The following is a 15,689-nucleotide window of genomic DNA, read 5'->3' on the forward strand; positions in this document are numbered from 1 at the left end:
GACTCTGGGTTGAACAGAGACTTCTGGGTCACACTCAGAGCCAGAGGAGGAAAGGGGAGATTTTCCCACCTCAACAAGTTGGCAGGGAACCTACGATGCTCTTTGGAATTAGAAGAAAACTGGCAGAAAATAAGTTATTCTTCAAGAAATTTAATTTAAAAATAATAGCTAACAACTACCAGGCACTTAAGGTATGGCAAGAGCTATGGATTATTTCACTTCATGCTCATTGAAACTCTAGGCAGTAGGTACTATAGATAAGGAAGCTGAGGATAAGAGGGCTTAAGCACTTGCTCAAAGTCATAAAGGCCATTGAGGCAGGATCCTTTAGAAAAGAATTCAAAATCTTAAACATTTAAGAATAAACACAATTGAAGAACATGATTGCTTGGGGCGCCTGGGTGGCTCGGTCAGTTAAGTGTTTCACAGTCTGCAAGTTCGAGCCCTGCATTGGGCTCTCTGCTGTTGGCACAGAGCCTGCTTTGGATTCTCTGTCTCTCTCTCTTGCCCCTTCCCTGCTCACTCTCACTCTCTCAAAAATAAACAAACATTAAGAAAAAATATTTTTTAAAAAAGAACATGTTTGCTTTTAAGAAGTGTTTTTAGATGTTTCTAGGAAATACTCTACATCTATTATATACATATATCCTTGAAAGTGAGAAAGCAAGTGTTTACATTCCCCTTAAAAAATGCTCTTCTACAATATTCAAAATATCAGGAAAATCTCAAAAGAGCAAGCACTCACCTCTGGGAAAATCAGTTTGCAAATGCTCTCTGCTAAAGTGTGAAGGTAGACGCGGCTCCTACTGGTCTTTCTTTGAGGAAGACTTCTTGGTACATTCTTCTCAGGAACATCCTGACAGATGGGCAGAGTTGTTTTGCCACTCTCTGAGCTTCCTGCTACCTCTTCTGCGGGCTCTTTGGGAGCCTGCCCCGGTGCCAGTAAGGACAAAGGGCACTCTCCTGTGATCTTGAGATCTTTCAGCTTCGTGCAGAACATGGTGTTGGTAGCCTCTCGCCCTGCTGTGGATAGCCTCCCGATGAGCTGTTCTTTTTATGCGGGACTGACAAACAGAAGCCACTATCAGATCAAAGGTACTGGTGACTGCGGTGTCTATGGGTAATGGAGAGTCAGAAGAGAAAGGGAAGTGAGGACGTGTACTTGTGTAAACCGGAAAAGACAGGTGTAAAAAAGGCAAAGACCACAGGTCCATATGCCATTTTCAAGTAAAAAGAAAATTCTGGTGGACATGTCAGCTACTATATGGATGAAACATTTAGTAAAGACCTTAATTTAATATGTGTGCATTTTAGTATACTAAATACTCGGGTTTTGTGTTCTTCAAATGGAATATAATCTTCTCCAAAATGTCCTTACCGCAAACTACTGATTTCCATTTTTATAGATAGCCCACTTCGTTAAGTTTGATTTCACAAGAGTGGAACTTTATGGTTTCATGACAGAAGCCAAGTATAAATCTGTGTCTTAGTGCTAAGTCTTACTACATTCTCATTATGTTTCCCTTCCTGAAAAATCAGAATAGCAGAAACTAGTGTCTCCAATACTTAAAAAAAAAAAAAAGTATGTGATGATGCTCAAATATATGTTTTTGGCTGAAATACTGAGTTTTAGAGGAAAACAAAATTAACTGAAATGATTACTGCAGGGGCGCCTGGGTGGCTCAGTCAGTTAAATGGCCAACTTCGGCTCAGGTCATGATCTCACGGTCCGTGAGTTCGAGCCCCCGCGTCAGGCTCTGTGCAGACAGCTCAGAGCCTGGAGCCTGTTTCAGATTCTGTGTCTCCCTCTCTTTCTGCCCCTCCCCTGCTCATGCTCTGTCTCTGTCTCAGAAATAAATAAACGTTAAAAAAAATTTAAAAAAATGATTTCTACAAAAGAAGACACTTGTTTCTATAAATAGCAAAATAATTTTAAAATATTATCAAAATGTAAGAAAATAATATTTTTTTCCAAGAACTCCTGATCCCTAAGCACATGCCACTGGATTTGCAGGGGTCTCCGGATCCAAATCTAGAGGACACTGGAGTAAACCTCTCAGGGGCCCACGGAAATCATATACGTGGCTATTTCAGCATGTTCCCTTCATACTTTTGTTTTTGCCGACGCGTGACTGCAAATCCTCCCACCCACAGTTTACAACCCATTTATAATTAGTTATTTGTCGCTCAAATGGTCTCATGAACTGTCAGCAATCCTAAGTCTTTAGTAACTGGGTCCACCAACCATCTTCATTCTTTGAAAAGCAAAAACACAAAAAGAGTGCAAAAGAGCCCAAGCTTACTTACTTCCTACGACGTGCCTGGCACGGGGCTGGGGATTCTGTTATTTACAGTCAAGCCTCACAGGAACTGTTCCATCGATCCTCCCAACAGCCAGACGACACAATCCCCAACGATCCAGAGGCTCAAAAGTTTAGGCTATTTTCTTTCATTTGATGTGCTGGAAAGTGACAGAGCCAGGGTTCACAAGTAGGTCCATCTGACATCAGAACCAATGTGTTTTCTATCAACCCAAACTCCTAGGCCAGTTTCTAAATAATCAGGCTTTGTTCATAAACTAGGAGTAAAGATATGGTTTGCAAGTTTATATTAAAAAGCAAACAAAAACATAATTCTCCTGCTCGTTGGTTGGTGGTAGTTGAATCATCCAGGATAAAACCTTATATTTCAGTCGTTAGAACTGGAGTTCAATTACTTATTTTTTTCTTTTCTGTGTGCCTTAATGCTCTTAATATGTTCTTCATGTACACCAGCAACAGATTGTAATTTGACACAGATATGTTCTCTAGTAAGTTTAGAACAATGGGCAATTCATTTTCTGAACTGGGGCAAATAGGAAGCTAAATTCACCACGTGATAGCCCTCGGGAGCGTCATGAGGTATTAGGTATGGGGGAAGATTATGGATGCTGACAGGCCAGAAGAAGCGGGTGCTACTCTCTGTTACTTAAAATCCCCCAAATCTGTGATCACATGTAATTTATGAATCTTCAAGAAGACACAAGGAAGATCCTATATATTCACAAGCAGAGGCCATTTCCTGCCAGAATAAAAGAAGCAGCTATCTCAGCAGGCTAGAATGACCCAAAGGTAATTTGGTAATAGAGTGAATGGTTACTTTGATTTTGAAAGACCTAAAACTCCAAGGCTCTCAAGCACACTTATCTTGATTCAATTCCACAAATATATGTTTCTCAGTCTTTAATGCATCCGAACATAACTATTACTCTTCACTCACTCCTGTCCTCATACATGCTTTTGATCAGTGGGCAGCAAACTTTTCTGTGAAGGGCCAGAGAGTAGATAACTTCAACTTTGCAAGTTTCTATCAGTGACTTAACTCCTGCCATTACATCATGAATGCAACCACAGCTGATACACAAAGGAATGGTATGCATGTGTTCCAATAAAACTTTATTTGCAAAAACAGGCTGTGGATTTGGCCCTCAGAATGGCCTTATTGATTTGGATCAGGCCATGGCTTGCTGACCCCTGGTCGTAAAAAGCTGAGCAGGTTAACTGAAGCATTTTAATCCAGGTATAATTTGGACTACAGGACCAGAGTCACTTCCTCATCTCCTCCACCCACTCCACTCTCAAAATATAGTAGCCCATGTGAATCTAGTTTAGTATAACTTGTAAGTAAAAAAGACAGTGTAGAAGATAATATTAAATAACTATAAAAATTATAATACATTACTTTATGTTAATTTTCAGGAAGAAGAGCTATATTAACTGAATGCCATGATTTCAGTCATATCAAAATATAACTAGAAGAAGAGAGTACACACAAAAAAAGAAAAAAAGCCAAAAAAATTTGAAGATTTTAGGTTGGATCTGATGAAGGTACAGAACTTCTAAAATAAGTAATTCTGGTACATATTAGAATTTTAGTTTGGGATTTAGGAGTTTGACATAAAAGAGTTTATGATAAAGTCTTCCCATTAAGTTTCTTTTTAATGTTTATTTTTTTTTATTCTTGAGGGGGGTTAAGAGAGAGAGCAGGACAGAGTATCAAAAGTGGGCTCTGTGCTAACAGCAGAGAGCCTGATGTGGGGCTTGAACTCAGGAATCCTGAGATCATGACCTGAGCTGATGTCATACACTTAACCGACTGAGCCACCCGGGTGCCCTGAAGTCTCCCATTAAGTTTAACCTTCTCATTAATGTTGGATTTCAACACTTGTCTCTGAACCCAACATTTTGACTCTCAGTTTCCTGTTAAATCTCATTGCAGAAGGATAAAACTGACCAGTCAACCTTGAAATTCTTTCTTCTCCTGTATTGCACATCACTATAATTTCCAGAAAATGTGTCTAATGCTGTTTTTTTATTAAGAAAAAACAGCAACAGGAAACAAGTTGTGCTTACTTTAAGTTCAGCTAAGTGTTTAGTCTCATTAAATCACATATGTATAAACAAACTAATTAGCATTCTTCATCTGTTCAACCGATGAAATTAAATTATGAAACAGATGCTCTCAGTGCTGATACCTTGGAAACCTATGTTTGTCTTGTGTTTGCCTGCTAGGAATACAGAATACGTTCTTCGACTAAACGAGTGGTGATTTTGATGTGTAACATTAGCAGTGACTTCGGAAGTGGTTTGGTCAATGGCTGAACTCAGGCCACAGCTGGTTATAGAAATGAGGGTAACACAGTAAGGGAAAAACAAATTAATTAAAATAATAAGCTTGGTGACAAGGCCTTGGCAAGCAGTGGGATATATGTTCTCAGAAACCCAGAGATGTTATTTGCTATCCCCAAGGTTAATGATTAAACAGCCTCTGAACATATTGAATGCTCTCTCCCTCTAGCTAGTAAGTGATTAACTCTTCTATAGTGAGAAAAAGGACTCAGCTACTGGCCTCATATTAATAACCTGGATGCATTATTGTTCAGGTAAGGGGCCTGTCCATCATTTAAACTCCAGAGTTATACACAAGAATCTTGTTTTCTCCCTATCAAAGACCTGAGGGAAAACACTCACAGTAAGGACTCTGACACAGAAAGCCCCTTTTGCAGCAACTTAAATAGAACAGCAGGTCGTAAAGAGCAGGTTTCAAATTAGAAATTTCGGAAGGGGGCGCCTAAGAATTGAAGTTTCCTTAGTAGAAGTCAATAGTTACATCGAGTGTCCAATATCAGACCGAGGACTTAGCCGTGCCAAAATCTGGGGTTAAAGAGATATAAGTGTTTTAAGATCAAATTCCAAAGTCCAAAATTTTAAGTTTAGCTGAAGGGAGAAGAGAGGCTCGAAACACAAAGTGCCCTGGTAAGGGTAGAGTCTGCACACAGCAGCACAAACTAATCATGACGTTCATAAACCGATGTCAAGGAAAGAGCTTATTTTGCAGGTAGGCTGATAATCTTCAGTTTTTGTTCTTCAAAAATTGAAAAAAATTAAAACTCCGTAAGTCAAACTTTCAAAATGTGTTTCTTTTCATTTTGCAGTAGGAAATATTTATAGGACATTCCTCTGTGATATATCAGGAAAGCAGGACAAAGTACTAGAAAAACTGGTTGAGAATGTCCAAGTTACTCCAGGACTAAGTTTGAAAAAAAAACAAAAAAAGCAAGCAAATGTCAGACTCTCTCATCTCACCATGCCTCCTTCGCCTCGCCATTGTCTCTGCTCATTATGGTCACACTTCTTGAAAGATCAGGACTTATGTGCTGGGTTCACTTCCTTACAAAATAGTAATTCCTAAGTCTACAACTCCCTGGCCTTTGCTTCCACTGGGTTACTGCCATGCACCTTGCTCAAGTCAACGACGACCTCTGAAAAGTTAAAGCTCATGAACCTTTTGGCTTGTAACATACTTGAGTTCTCCAATGCTATTTGCATTTTCTTTTTTATAATCTCCACTCCCACAGATTCTTTGATACACCGGATTACCTTCTACTGCATTCACTTTTCATTCTATTCAACAAGTATTTATGGATGACCTACTGTGTGTCGGGAATTCTTACAGACGCAGGGACAGAGCAGTGAATGAAGGACATCACCTGCCCTCGTGGAGTCTACAATCCAGCAGGAGAACCATTTCTGACACATCAGTTCCATGTGTGATGCGTGCTAATGAAAGGGGAAGTGCATAGTGCTCTAGGAGTGCAAATCAGGGATCCAAACCCAGTCCCAGGAGGAAGAGACATCTGAGCTGAGCTATGACCCTGAAGCAGGTGAAGAGAGTTCCAGAAATAACAGCATTCTTGGAGGTCAAGACAGACCTAGCCATGTTCTAGGAACTGAAATAATTCCAGAATGGCTAGAGCATGGGGTCAGGGAGAGCAGGGTGACGGTGGAGGGAGCTGAGACAGTGAGAGGTCACAATTGTGGAGGGCTCTCCAAACCTTGCTAAACAAAGGAAAACTCTATTCCAAGGGCAACTAACTGAAATCTAAGAGGTAAGGATGTGAACATATTAGGTTGTATTTTTTAAAGATTATTTGGAACGGAGAATGAGAAATGTGGCAGAGTTGGACAGGTGGCTGATCTGGGTTGGACTAAAATAGTGACCCTGAAGATGAAAAAGTGGATCAATTCCAGAAGTATTTCAGATAGAAAAATCTACAGCCCTTGGCTACTGACTGCATATGGGGTCTGAAGGACAGTGAGGACATACTCCTCTGATCTTACTTCTCAATACCACAGCCCAGGAAAGACTCTAGGCCCCATGGGGAGCAATCAAGGGTCCATAATCCATTTCCCACAACATCGGTTATTCAATCATAACCGAGCCCAGATTTTGGGTTCTCACTATTACATAACACCTTGTGGGAGTCAGAATGCTCCAACTCTCTTGCTAAAAATCTCCTTTTGGAAAGTAATTTCTCCTGCTTCAGAAGCCCAGACGTGGGAAAGCTGACTCCAGTTTATGTCACAGCAGAGTGTGTTCACCTTCCATGACTGCATTTACATGCAAGTGTAAGGTGCATCTTCTATCTGGATGAAGAGTAGGGGATACTTACCTTGAATTTTTGTAACTAGAGAGCCCATACTGTTAATCTTCCCACAACAAAGAAGTCAACTCCAGTGCTCGCTTCAGCAGCACGAACACAAAGAAATCAACTCTAAAGGCAATGGCCATGTGGAGGTTAAAGAACACCCTACTAAAGAATGAGTGGGTCAACCAGGCAATTAGAGAAGAAATTAAAAAATATATGGAAACAAACGAAAATGAAAATACAACAATCCAGATGCTTTGGGATGCAGCGAAGGCAGTCCTGAGAGGAAAATACATCGCAGTCCAGGCCTATCTCAAGAAACAAGAAAAATCCCAAATAAAGGCAATGGCCATGTCAATGCTAGGGCCCAAAATGCCAGAAATCCCCCTTTACCTGATAGCAACTACCTCGTCAGAGCCACGGTACCGATTCAAATTATGTTTAATAATAATTGCCACAATCGTATTTAATACTGATAATTACAGTTTAACAAACTGTATTAATTCTTTATTAAGAATAATAGGGGTGTGATTCACAATCTTTTTTCATTGGAATAGGGAGCAATTCTCTGACATCTTTGAAGTGATAGCAGAGTTTAGTACACTCTAGTAGGGAGATTTTATCTCTGAGAATTAGCATTGTGGGATTCTCAGTTTTTATAGCAAAATGCTTACAGCATACTTTATACAGCAAAAGTTTTGGGACTATAAATCCTAAATCTCTATGTTTAAAACTCTCTAGTGTGATTATCACCGAAACTTGAATACACGCAGTTAGTATGTCTTCAATATCATTACCACTGATGGCAGGTCATGTCAGTCATGAGGAAATCAGATAACCATTTCAATCTTTTGTTCCTGTGATATATAAAACAATTTCCTGCAGCTATTTCTGTAATTGCCATCATAGTTTTTTGGGGGGTTTTTTGTTTTGTTTTGTTTTTTACTAAAATAGTTCCTTAGAGGCTTGGTCCTTTAAAAACATATTTACTGAAAATATAACAATTATTGTGAAAGGAGTGAAATGAGAAATGGAATTCCTTCTTACCCCATAAAAAGCCATTTTGGTTTTTTATCTGTTTTCAGATAAATACTGTGTATTTCTGTGATGTGAACTGGCTCAGACACAGTCATAAAGAGGTGAACAAAGTCGGTCTAGAGGAGTAGTCATGCTGGGTCTCCATCTACCCCATGGTCTTCCTCCTAGCTCCGTTTGACCATGTGTCCTATCTCGGAAGTACTTACTACGCTTGTCCTCTATTTCTTTCCCCGTCTCCGACACTCAGCAGGCTCAGCACTTTCTTATAGCCCCTTCCCATCAAACTGCTTTCACCCTTTCCCCTAATGTCAGGCTTATAATTGCTTTCGTGCAGGATTCCTCAGAATTCAACTGGTCTCCTTAACAAGCTTATACAGTTTTTATGATTGTTACTGCTTTTGTTGGCGCTCAGGGTGTCGACTGGTTTTTACCCTAACACATTTTCTTCCCACAAGTCCTTTTATTTTTAGTGTGGTTCTGCAGCATGCGAGGTTTTTCAGGAACATATGTAATGTGTTGTTTCAGAAATGCCTGTGCTCTCGACAATGTTTGATTTCAGTTTGCAAGGTGAAAAGCGGACATAACTACTTGGAAAACACACCCAATGAGGCTGCATTCTTGAGGACGCTATAGATTCCATTATGATCTAGGTACTACAACTGGATGAAACTTTTAAAATGAAAACACGTCCATGATGATGAAACAATTGGGCTGATTGGTACATTTCGTTTAAGTAGCATAACAAAACTCCCGACTATCTTAACATCATTACTTCTCGCTTTTCTTTTCTTTTTAACGTTGGTCAGTCAGGAAGACCTGGAAGCACATGTTCGACTTGATAAACCTGCATACATGCACAGACATACCTATTTTCCCTCTCCTGCAACGGTGGGTTGTTTTTAGTGTCTGAGACTCTCTGTTTACTCATTATCTGTATCACTGTGAAGATACTTAGTGTGATAGAGACTTGGTGGTTGGGAAGATCAGTTCACACGAATGTTGGTGCCACGCACAGGTGTGCCCTGAGATAGTGGAGTTAGTGCAGCAGTGATGAGCTCAGGCTCCAGGACCAAGGACCAGATGGTCTGTGTCTGCTCCCTGCCTCTACCCTCCACTAGCTCTGTGACCTTAGTTAGATTCGTAACTGCACCTCAACTTTCTCCATCTGGAAAATAGGGACGTGAACAGCCACTATCTCATAAATGTGTTGTGAAAGTAAACAAACGGATAAGAGTAAAGGACTTAGAATAAGCACCTGGACCCAACATGTAATGATTAATGTTGACTATCTCAATTGCTATTTAGAAGGAGGGCGGCAGTGGGCAGGTTTCTCTCTTTTTTTTTTTTTTAAACGTTTATTTATTTTTGAGACAGAGAGAGACAGAGCATGAACCGGGGGAGGGTCAGAGAGAGAGGGAGACACAGAATCTGAAACAGGCTCCAGGCTCTGAGCGGTCAGCACAGAGCCCGACGCGGGGCTCAAACTCACAGACCGCGAGATCATGATCTGAACCGAAGTCGGACGCTTAACCGACTGAGCCACCCAGGTGCCCCGTGGGCAGGTTTCTTAACTTCACTGAGCTTCTGTTACCACGATTGTAAAATGGTAAAAAAAAAAAAAAAAAAGATTAAATAGAGATGTAGGAAGGATTAGAAAAAAATCTATGCAAAGGCACTGTACAAGATGCAAGATGTAAACCATGCTAAAGGAAGTCACTAAATAGAAGAATGACAAATTTATTCTATTTTCTCAGAAATATAGAATAACTTGTCAAAACCAGTTTCAGGAAACTAATATATAGCAGGTGCTTGGTACTCTACAAATTTGGAAAACATTCTCCCCTTGAAATACATTAATACATACCGGGGAAAAATAACATCTATGTCAATACTTAGGGTTTATTTTATTGAATTACAAAATAATAGAGTTTACAGCACAGCCCAGATTAGTAAGATTCTAATTTGGTTTTATCTTATATAATTCCATTAGCTAATAAGTTGCATGTCAAATTTCTTTAATATGATATTAGAATAAAAATTGAAGGACGATGCTAGATTTTAAATCTCTTTTTCCACTCATGAAACCAAACCTGTTAAATAAATCAGGCAAGCCTGAAATCAGTGGAGTACATAGTATTTTCCATAAATCCACACTATTTCTAATGTGGAAACATTTTTAAACAAAATAAACCCATAACAACCGAGCTTAAACAGAAATTCTGTGGTATCTGATTTTCTTTTCCTAGAATGTTAGATTGACAAATGATTAGTATTGTTACACAAACACTCTTGCCTCCAATCGTGGCTTTTATAAGCCAACTGTTCTCCATATTGATTCAGTGTTAACTCTTTTATGTACTTATCTCCTCAATATTTACTTATTTTGTATAAAGGCTTAAGAGATGGGCAGGAAGATATGAAACACTAACCAGCAATGTTAATTTTAGGATATTTGTGAAATCTAGGTAAGTCACCCAAAGTCTGATTAAAATAGGAGATGACAAGGTTTCTAGCAAGAGTAAATAAAGTGGATTCTGGTTTTCACGGTCATACCTGCAGAGCAATTGAATTAACATTTCAACAATGAGGAGATATCAAAGTGGCCTCATCCTTGAAGGGAATAAAGGGGTAATCCGTGCGGCACAGAATTCACCCTATGGTAGACAAAAGTGCACTTATCTGGGCTTTAATTTGTCGTATTTGGAGAGAAAATTCTGGAAGACACAATAGTGACCCTCATGATTCTTCTACTCCAGCCCTTGAAACTTTTCTCAAAATCCTTGAGAAAAAGGGCCACAAACTAATAAAGCCATAAAAATATAGCACTTTTCTCTCAACAAAGAGAGAAAACACAAGAACAGGAACAGATATACCAATAGTAAAGGCTCAGGCAGTGAAGGAGATGCCCATACTGGGCCAGGGCTGGCAAGGGCAGACAAAGACAAACCACCACTCAGGAACGCACTGGACCTTTCGGACCCTTTAAAGCAGACTCTGGCATAAAATGGCCTGTGATCCAAATCTAACCTGCTGCCTTTCTTGTCCAGCCCTAGAGCTAAGAATGGTCTTTACGTCACTAAACGTTTGAAAAAATCAAAAGAAGAATATTTCACGATACTCGAACACTATATGAGATTCAAATTTCAGTGTCCATAAATAAAGTTTCATTGGAACACAGCCGTGCTGTGACAGAATAAGGGATATATATTTGGTTTCTGCCTGTTGTTTCCTGGCACACAACTACTAAAACTCAAGGAATCTCCAAAGTGATAAGTCTCCTTGGATAGCTTCAGGATGGGGCCTGGTTGCCAGGGGAACCAACCAAGTGATTAGAGGGTTGGAACTCTCCATCCCACGGTGGTATCTGGAGAGAAGACAGAGTCCGAAGATTGAATTAATCATTAACAGTCAATGATTTCGTTAATCATTCCTACCTAATGAAGTCTCCATGAAAATTCCTAACCAACAGACTTTTGGAGAGCTTCTTAGATGCTGAATGCATGGACGTGCTAGGTGGATAGCATCCCTGGGGAGGGCATGTAATGGCTGTATTTTGAAAAAGACCTCCATCTTCTACAATTCCCTCAAAACTTCCACCCTGAAGACCCCAAGAAAGATGTTTCTCTGGAAGCCCCTGGGGACATGATGGGGCAGGGGGTTGGTCAAGAGCCTATGCTCTTTGTCCACTTCTCTGTTAAGTTAGCTAAATGAAAAACCATACATGTGTCCAATACCTCACTGCTTTATCAGAAACACTGAGCACAGTATCACGTATTATTTGGTATTCAATAAATATGAACTCTTTCATCAATAAAATACGCTATTATCAGGCTATTAATTATAACCAATATAAAGGACAAAACACAGACAAGAAAGTATAAAATAGAAGTAAAATGAGGCTAGATTGGAACATATAAAATGTGTTGCCTCTTGAAAACAAGTTTTATGAGCTATTAATAAATCAACCTTATTCAATCAATATTCACTAAGTTTCTGAAAAAGATAAAACTATTTCTTTCAAAGTCTAGTATGGGTGATATACATTTTCTTAAATGGCTAAAATAAAAGGTGGAGAATAGGTAGAGATAGAAAATTAATGATGTTTATAAAAAACATTGCTTTTAGGCAACAGCAGCAAAACGGTGATCAGGGAAAACTTCTTGGAATGCAGGAAATTTGAGCTTAGTTTTGAAAATGACTAGGGTTTGGGCACAAAGTCATTAGTAAAAACTCATGCCAGAGAGGGAGAACAGTATAAGTGAATGTGAGTGAAGGAAGTTGTGGGAAAGGGCAGGAAAGCATGGGTGATAGAGATATTATAAAATTAAAGTTGGCATCACATGGCCAATGACTAGGTCTGAAGAACAAGATGACTGAGGTTTTATCTGGAAAGATAATGGTGCCATTAATAGAAAGATGTAACAGAAGTAGGCTTGAGAGAAGGGATGTTGAATTTTGTTTTGTACACATCTTGAACTGCTGGCAGGGCATCTATGCAGAGATGCATTTGAAAACTGGAATATTTAATTAAGGATTAGAGATAGGAGTGTGTGGTCTGCCACACTGAGGAAGCTATTAAAGTCGACTTTAATTCAAACTGTTCATTGTCAAAGGGATGCAAGTAGAGAGGGAAAATAGCCAAACTCATTACTCTGGGGGAACATTCATTATTTAAGAGTTGGAGAAGGACATTATGACTAAGATGGAGAAGGAGCAATCAGAAAACTATGACAAAAGGGGCACCTGGGTGGCTCAGTGGGTTAAGCATATGACTTCAGCTCAGGTCATGATCTTGTGGTTCGTGGGTTTGAGCCCCATGTTGGGCTCTGTGCTGACAGCTCAAAACCTGGAGCCTGCTTCAGATTCTGTATGTCTTTCTCTTTCTGCCCCTCCTCCACTCGTTCTCTCTCTCAAAAATAAATAAACATTAAAAAAAAATTACGAAAACTATGATGAGAATGGAAACAAAAGAGAACACATGTTCAAAAAGAAGTGTGCATTTTGCAAGTCTGAAGAGGGGAAGGGGGTGTATTAGTCAGCTCAGTCTGACACACACAACAAAATACCACAGACTGGGTGGCTTAAACAATAGGCATTTATTTCTCATAGTTCTAGAAGCTGGAAGTCCAAGGTCAGGTGCCAGCATGGTTGAAGAGCAAGCTGCCTCGTCTTATAAGGGCATTAATCCCATCATGAGGGTCTCACCTTCATGACTTCATCTACGCCTCATTATCTCCCAAAGGCCCCACTTCCAAATACATTGGGGATTTTTAAGAGCTTCAACATAGGAACTTTGGTGGGGACACAATTCAGTCCACACCAGGAGGACTGAGAAAATATCATCTGACTTTTAGATTAAAAAAAAATTATAATTTTTATGAGACAATTTTCAATAAGAATAGTAGGGTAAAAGTAAAGAAAACAATGGGTTATGATGAGGAAATACTACAGTGTAACTGATTGCAGATTACACTGAAAAACAGCAAGTTTGAAAGAAGGATTTTGAGAATATGAAATCTTTTGTTCTTTGTTTATGTTTATTGGTAGTTTTCTGTAAACAGAAATACTTAACTAACTACATACTGTATCAAGTTAGTTCAAAGTCACAGTACAGAGTCTTCTGTAAACAGAAATACTTAACTAACTACATACTGTATCAAGTTAGTTCAAAGTCACAGTACAGAGTCTTCACTTCTGATTAGGTTGTAGAAAATCACAAGAGACTCCCACTCAAGCCCCAATGATGAGAACTAACTCGATACACTACGTAATCATAGTTTTAAAAAACCTATCAGAGGGTATCTAAAAAAACTACAGTTAAAGTCATACCCCAAGTTAAAGATTTAACACTTACGCAGGGATACCTCCTCTCACCACACCTAATCAATTGCATTGAAGTTAGATCCTAGCCATTGCAATAAGTTAAGAGAAAGAAATAAAAGACACAAAGATTAGAAAGAGAGAAGTGAAGGGGCACCTGGGTGGCTCAGTTGGGTGGCCCAACTTCCACTTGGGTCACGATCTCATGATTCGTGAGTTCGAGCCCTAGGTCGGGCTCTGTGCTGCCCCTCCCTCCTTCACACTCTGTCTCTCTCCCTCTCAAAATTAATAATAAAAGAAAAAAAAAGAGAAGTGAAACTGTCCCCGTTTGCTATATGTATATATAACTGTTCACATAGGAATTCCCAAGGGATCTACCAAATATAGGCATGTCTCAGAGACATTGCAAGTTTATTTCCAGACAATGGCAATAAAGTAAAATTGCAATAAAGTGAGTCGAATTATTTTTCTGGTTTCCCAGTACAAATAAAAGTAAAAGTTGTATTTACACTATACTGTAGTCCATTAAGTGTACATTAAATGTGTATTATGTCTCTGTACATACCTTAATTGAAAAGTACTTTATTGCTTAGAAATGCTAACCATCATCTGAGCTTTCAGTGAGCTGTAATTACTGACCACAGATAACCGTAACGAATACAATAATGAAAAAGCTTGAAATATCATGATAAATACCAAAATGTGACACCGAGGTATGAAGTGAGCAAATGTTGGAAACATGGCATCAGTAGAATTGCTAGATTCAGGGTTGCTACAAACTTTTAATTTGTAAAAACACAGGATCTGTGAAGCACAATAAAGTGAAACACAAAATGAGGTATGTCTGTAACAACTATGATTAAGAAGTGAGTTTAGCAAGGTTGCAGTTATACCTATGTACTTATGTATGCTAATCTACAAAACTCCATTGTAATTTCTGTACTCATAGTAAACAACTGGGAAATAACATTTTTAAAAACCTATATGTAATAATATAAATAAATATAAAGTACTTAGAAATAAATCCAACCATCCTAGTATCCAAGATCTATAAAGAACTCACCAAACTCCACACCCAAAAACCAAATAATCCAGTGAAGAAATGGGCAGAAGACATGAATAGACACTTTTCCAAAGAAGACATCCGGATGGCCAACAGACACATGAAAAGATGCTCAATGTCACATTTCATCAGGGAGATACAAATCCAAACCACACTGAGATACCACCTCACACTGGTCAGAGTGGCTACAATGAGCACATCAGGAGACTATAGATGCTGGAGAGGATGTGAGGAAATAGGAATCCTCTTGCACTGTTGGGAATGCAAACTGGTGCAGCCGCTCTGGAAAACAGTGTAGAGGTTCGTCAAAAAATTAAAAATAGAACTACTCTATGACCCAGCAATAGCACTACTAGGAATTGACCCAAGGGATACAGGAGTACTGATGCATAGGGGTACTTGTACCCCAATGTTTATAGCAGCACTCTCAACAATAGCCAAATTATGGAAAGAGCCTAAATGTCCATCGACTGATGAATGGATAAAGAAGATGTGGTTTATATATACAATGGAATACTACTTGGCAATGAGAAAGAATGAAATATGGCCATTTGTAGCAACGTGGATGGAACTGGAGGGTATTATGCTAAGTGAAATATGTCAGGCAGAGAAAGACATATGTTACCATATGTTTTCATTCATATGTGGGTCCTAAGAAACTTAACAGAAGACCATGGGGGAGGGGAAGGGGAAAAGAGTTACAGACAGGGAGGAAGGCAAACCATAAGAGACTCTTAAATACTGAGAATGAACTGAGGGTTAATGGGGGGTTAATGGGAAAGTGGGTGATGGGCGTTGAGG

General features: G+C 39.2%; 1 protein-coding gene across 8 annotated transcripts in view; it reads right to left on the bottom strand.

The window, feature by feature from the left end:
- Positions 1-15,689, bottom strand: part of GUCY1A1 (guanylate cyclase 1 soluble subunit alpha 1) — a 61,470-nt gene that overhangs the window by 29,683 nt on the left and 16,098 nt on the right. For all 8 annotated transcript variants that reach the window (XM_019441172.2, XM_019441169.2, XM_019441170.2 and 5 more), the window contains 2 exons: positions 2,308-2,461; positions 746-1,114 (listed from right to left, as the gene is read on the bottom strand). In XM_019441172.2, the coding sequence (XP_019296717.1) occupies positions 746-1,000 (255 nt within the window). In that variant the 5' untranslated portion in view covers positions 1,001-1,114; positions 2,308-2,461. The remainder of the gene's footprint in view (positions 1-745; positions 1,115-2,307; positions 2,462-15,689) is intronic.

Source organism: Panthera pardus, unplaced genomic scaffold, assembly GCF_024362965.1.
Source record: "Panthera pardus isolate Hobbes unplaced genomic scaffold, ASM2436296v1 HiC_scaffold_13, whole genome shotgun sequence".
NCBI classification, from domain to species: domain Eukaryota; kingdom Metazoa; phylum Chordata; class Mammalia; order Carnivora; family Felidae; genus Panthera; species Panthera pardus.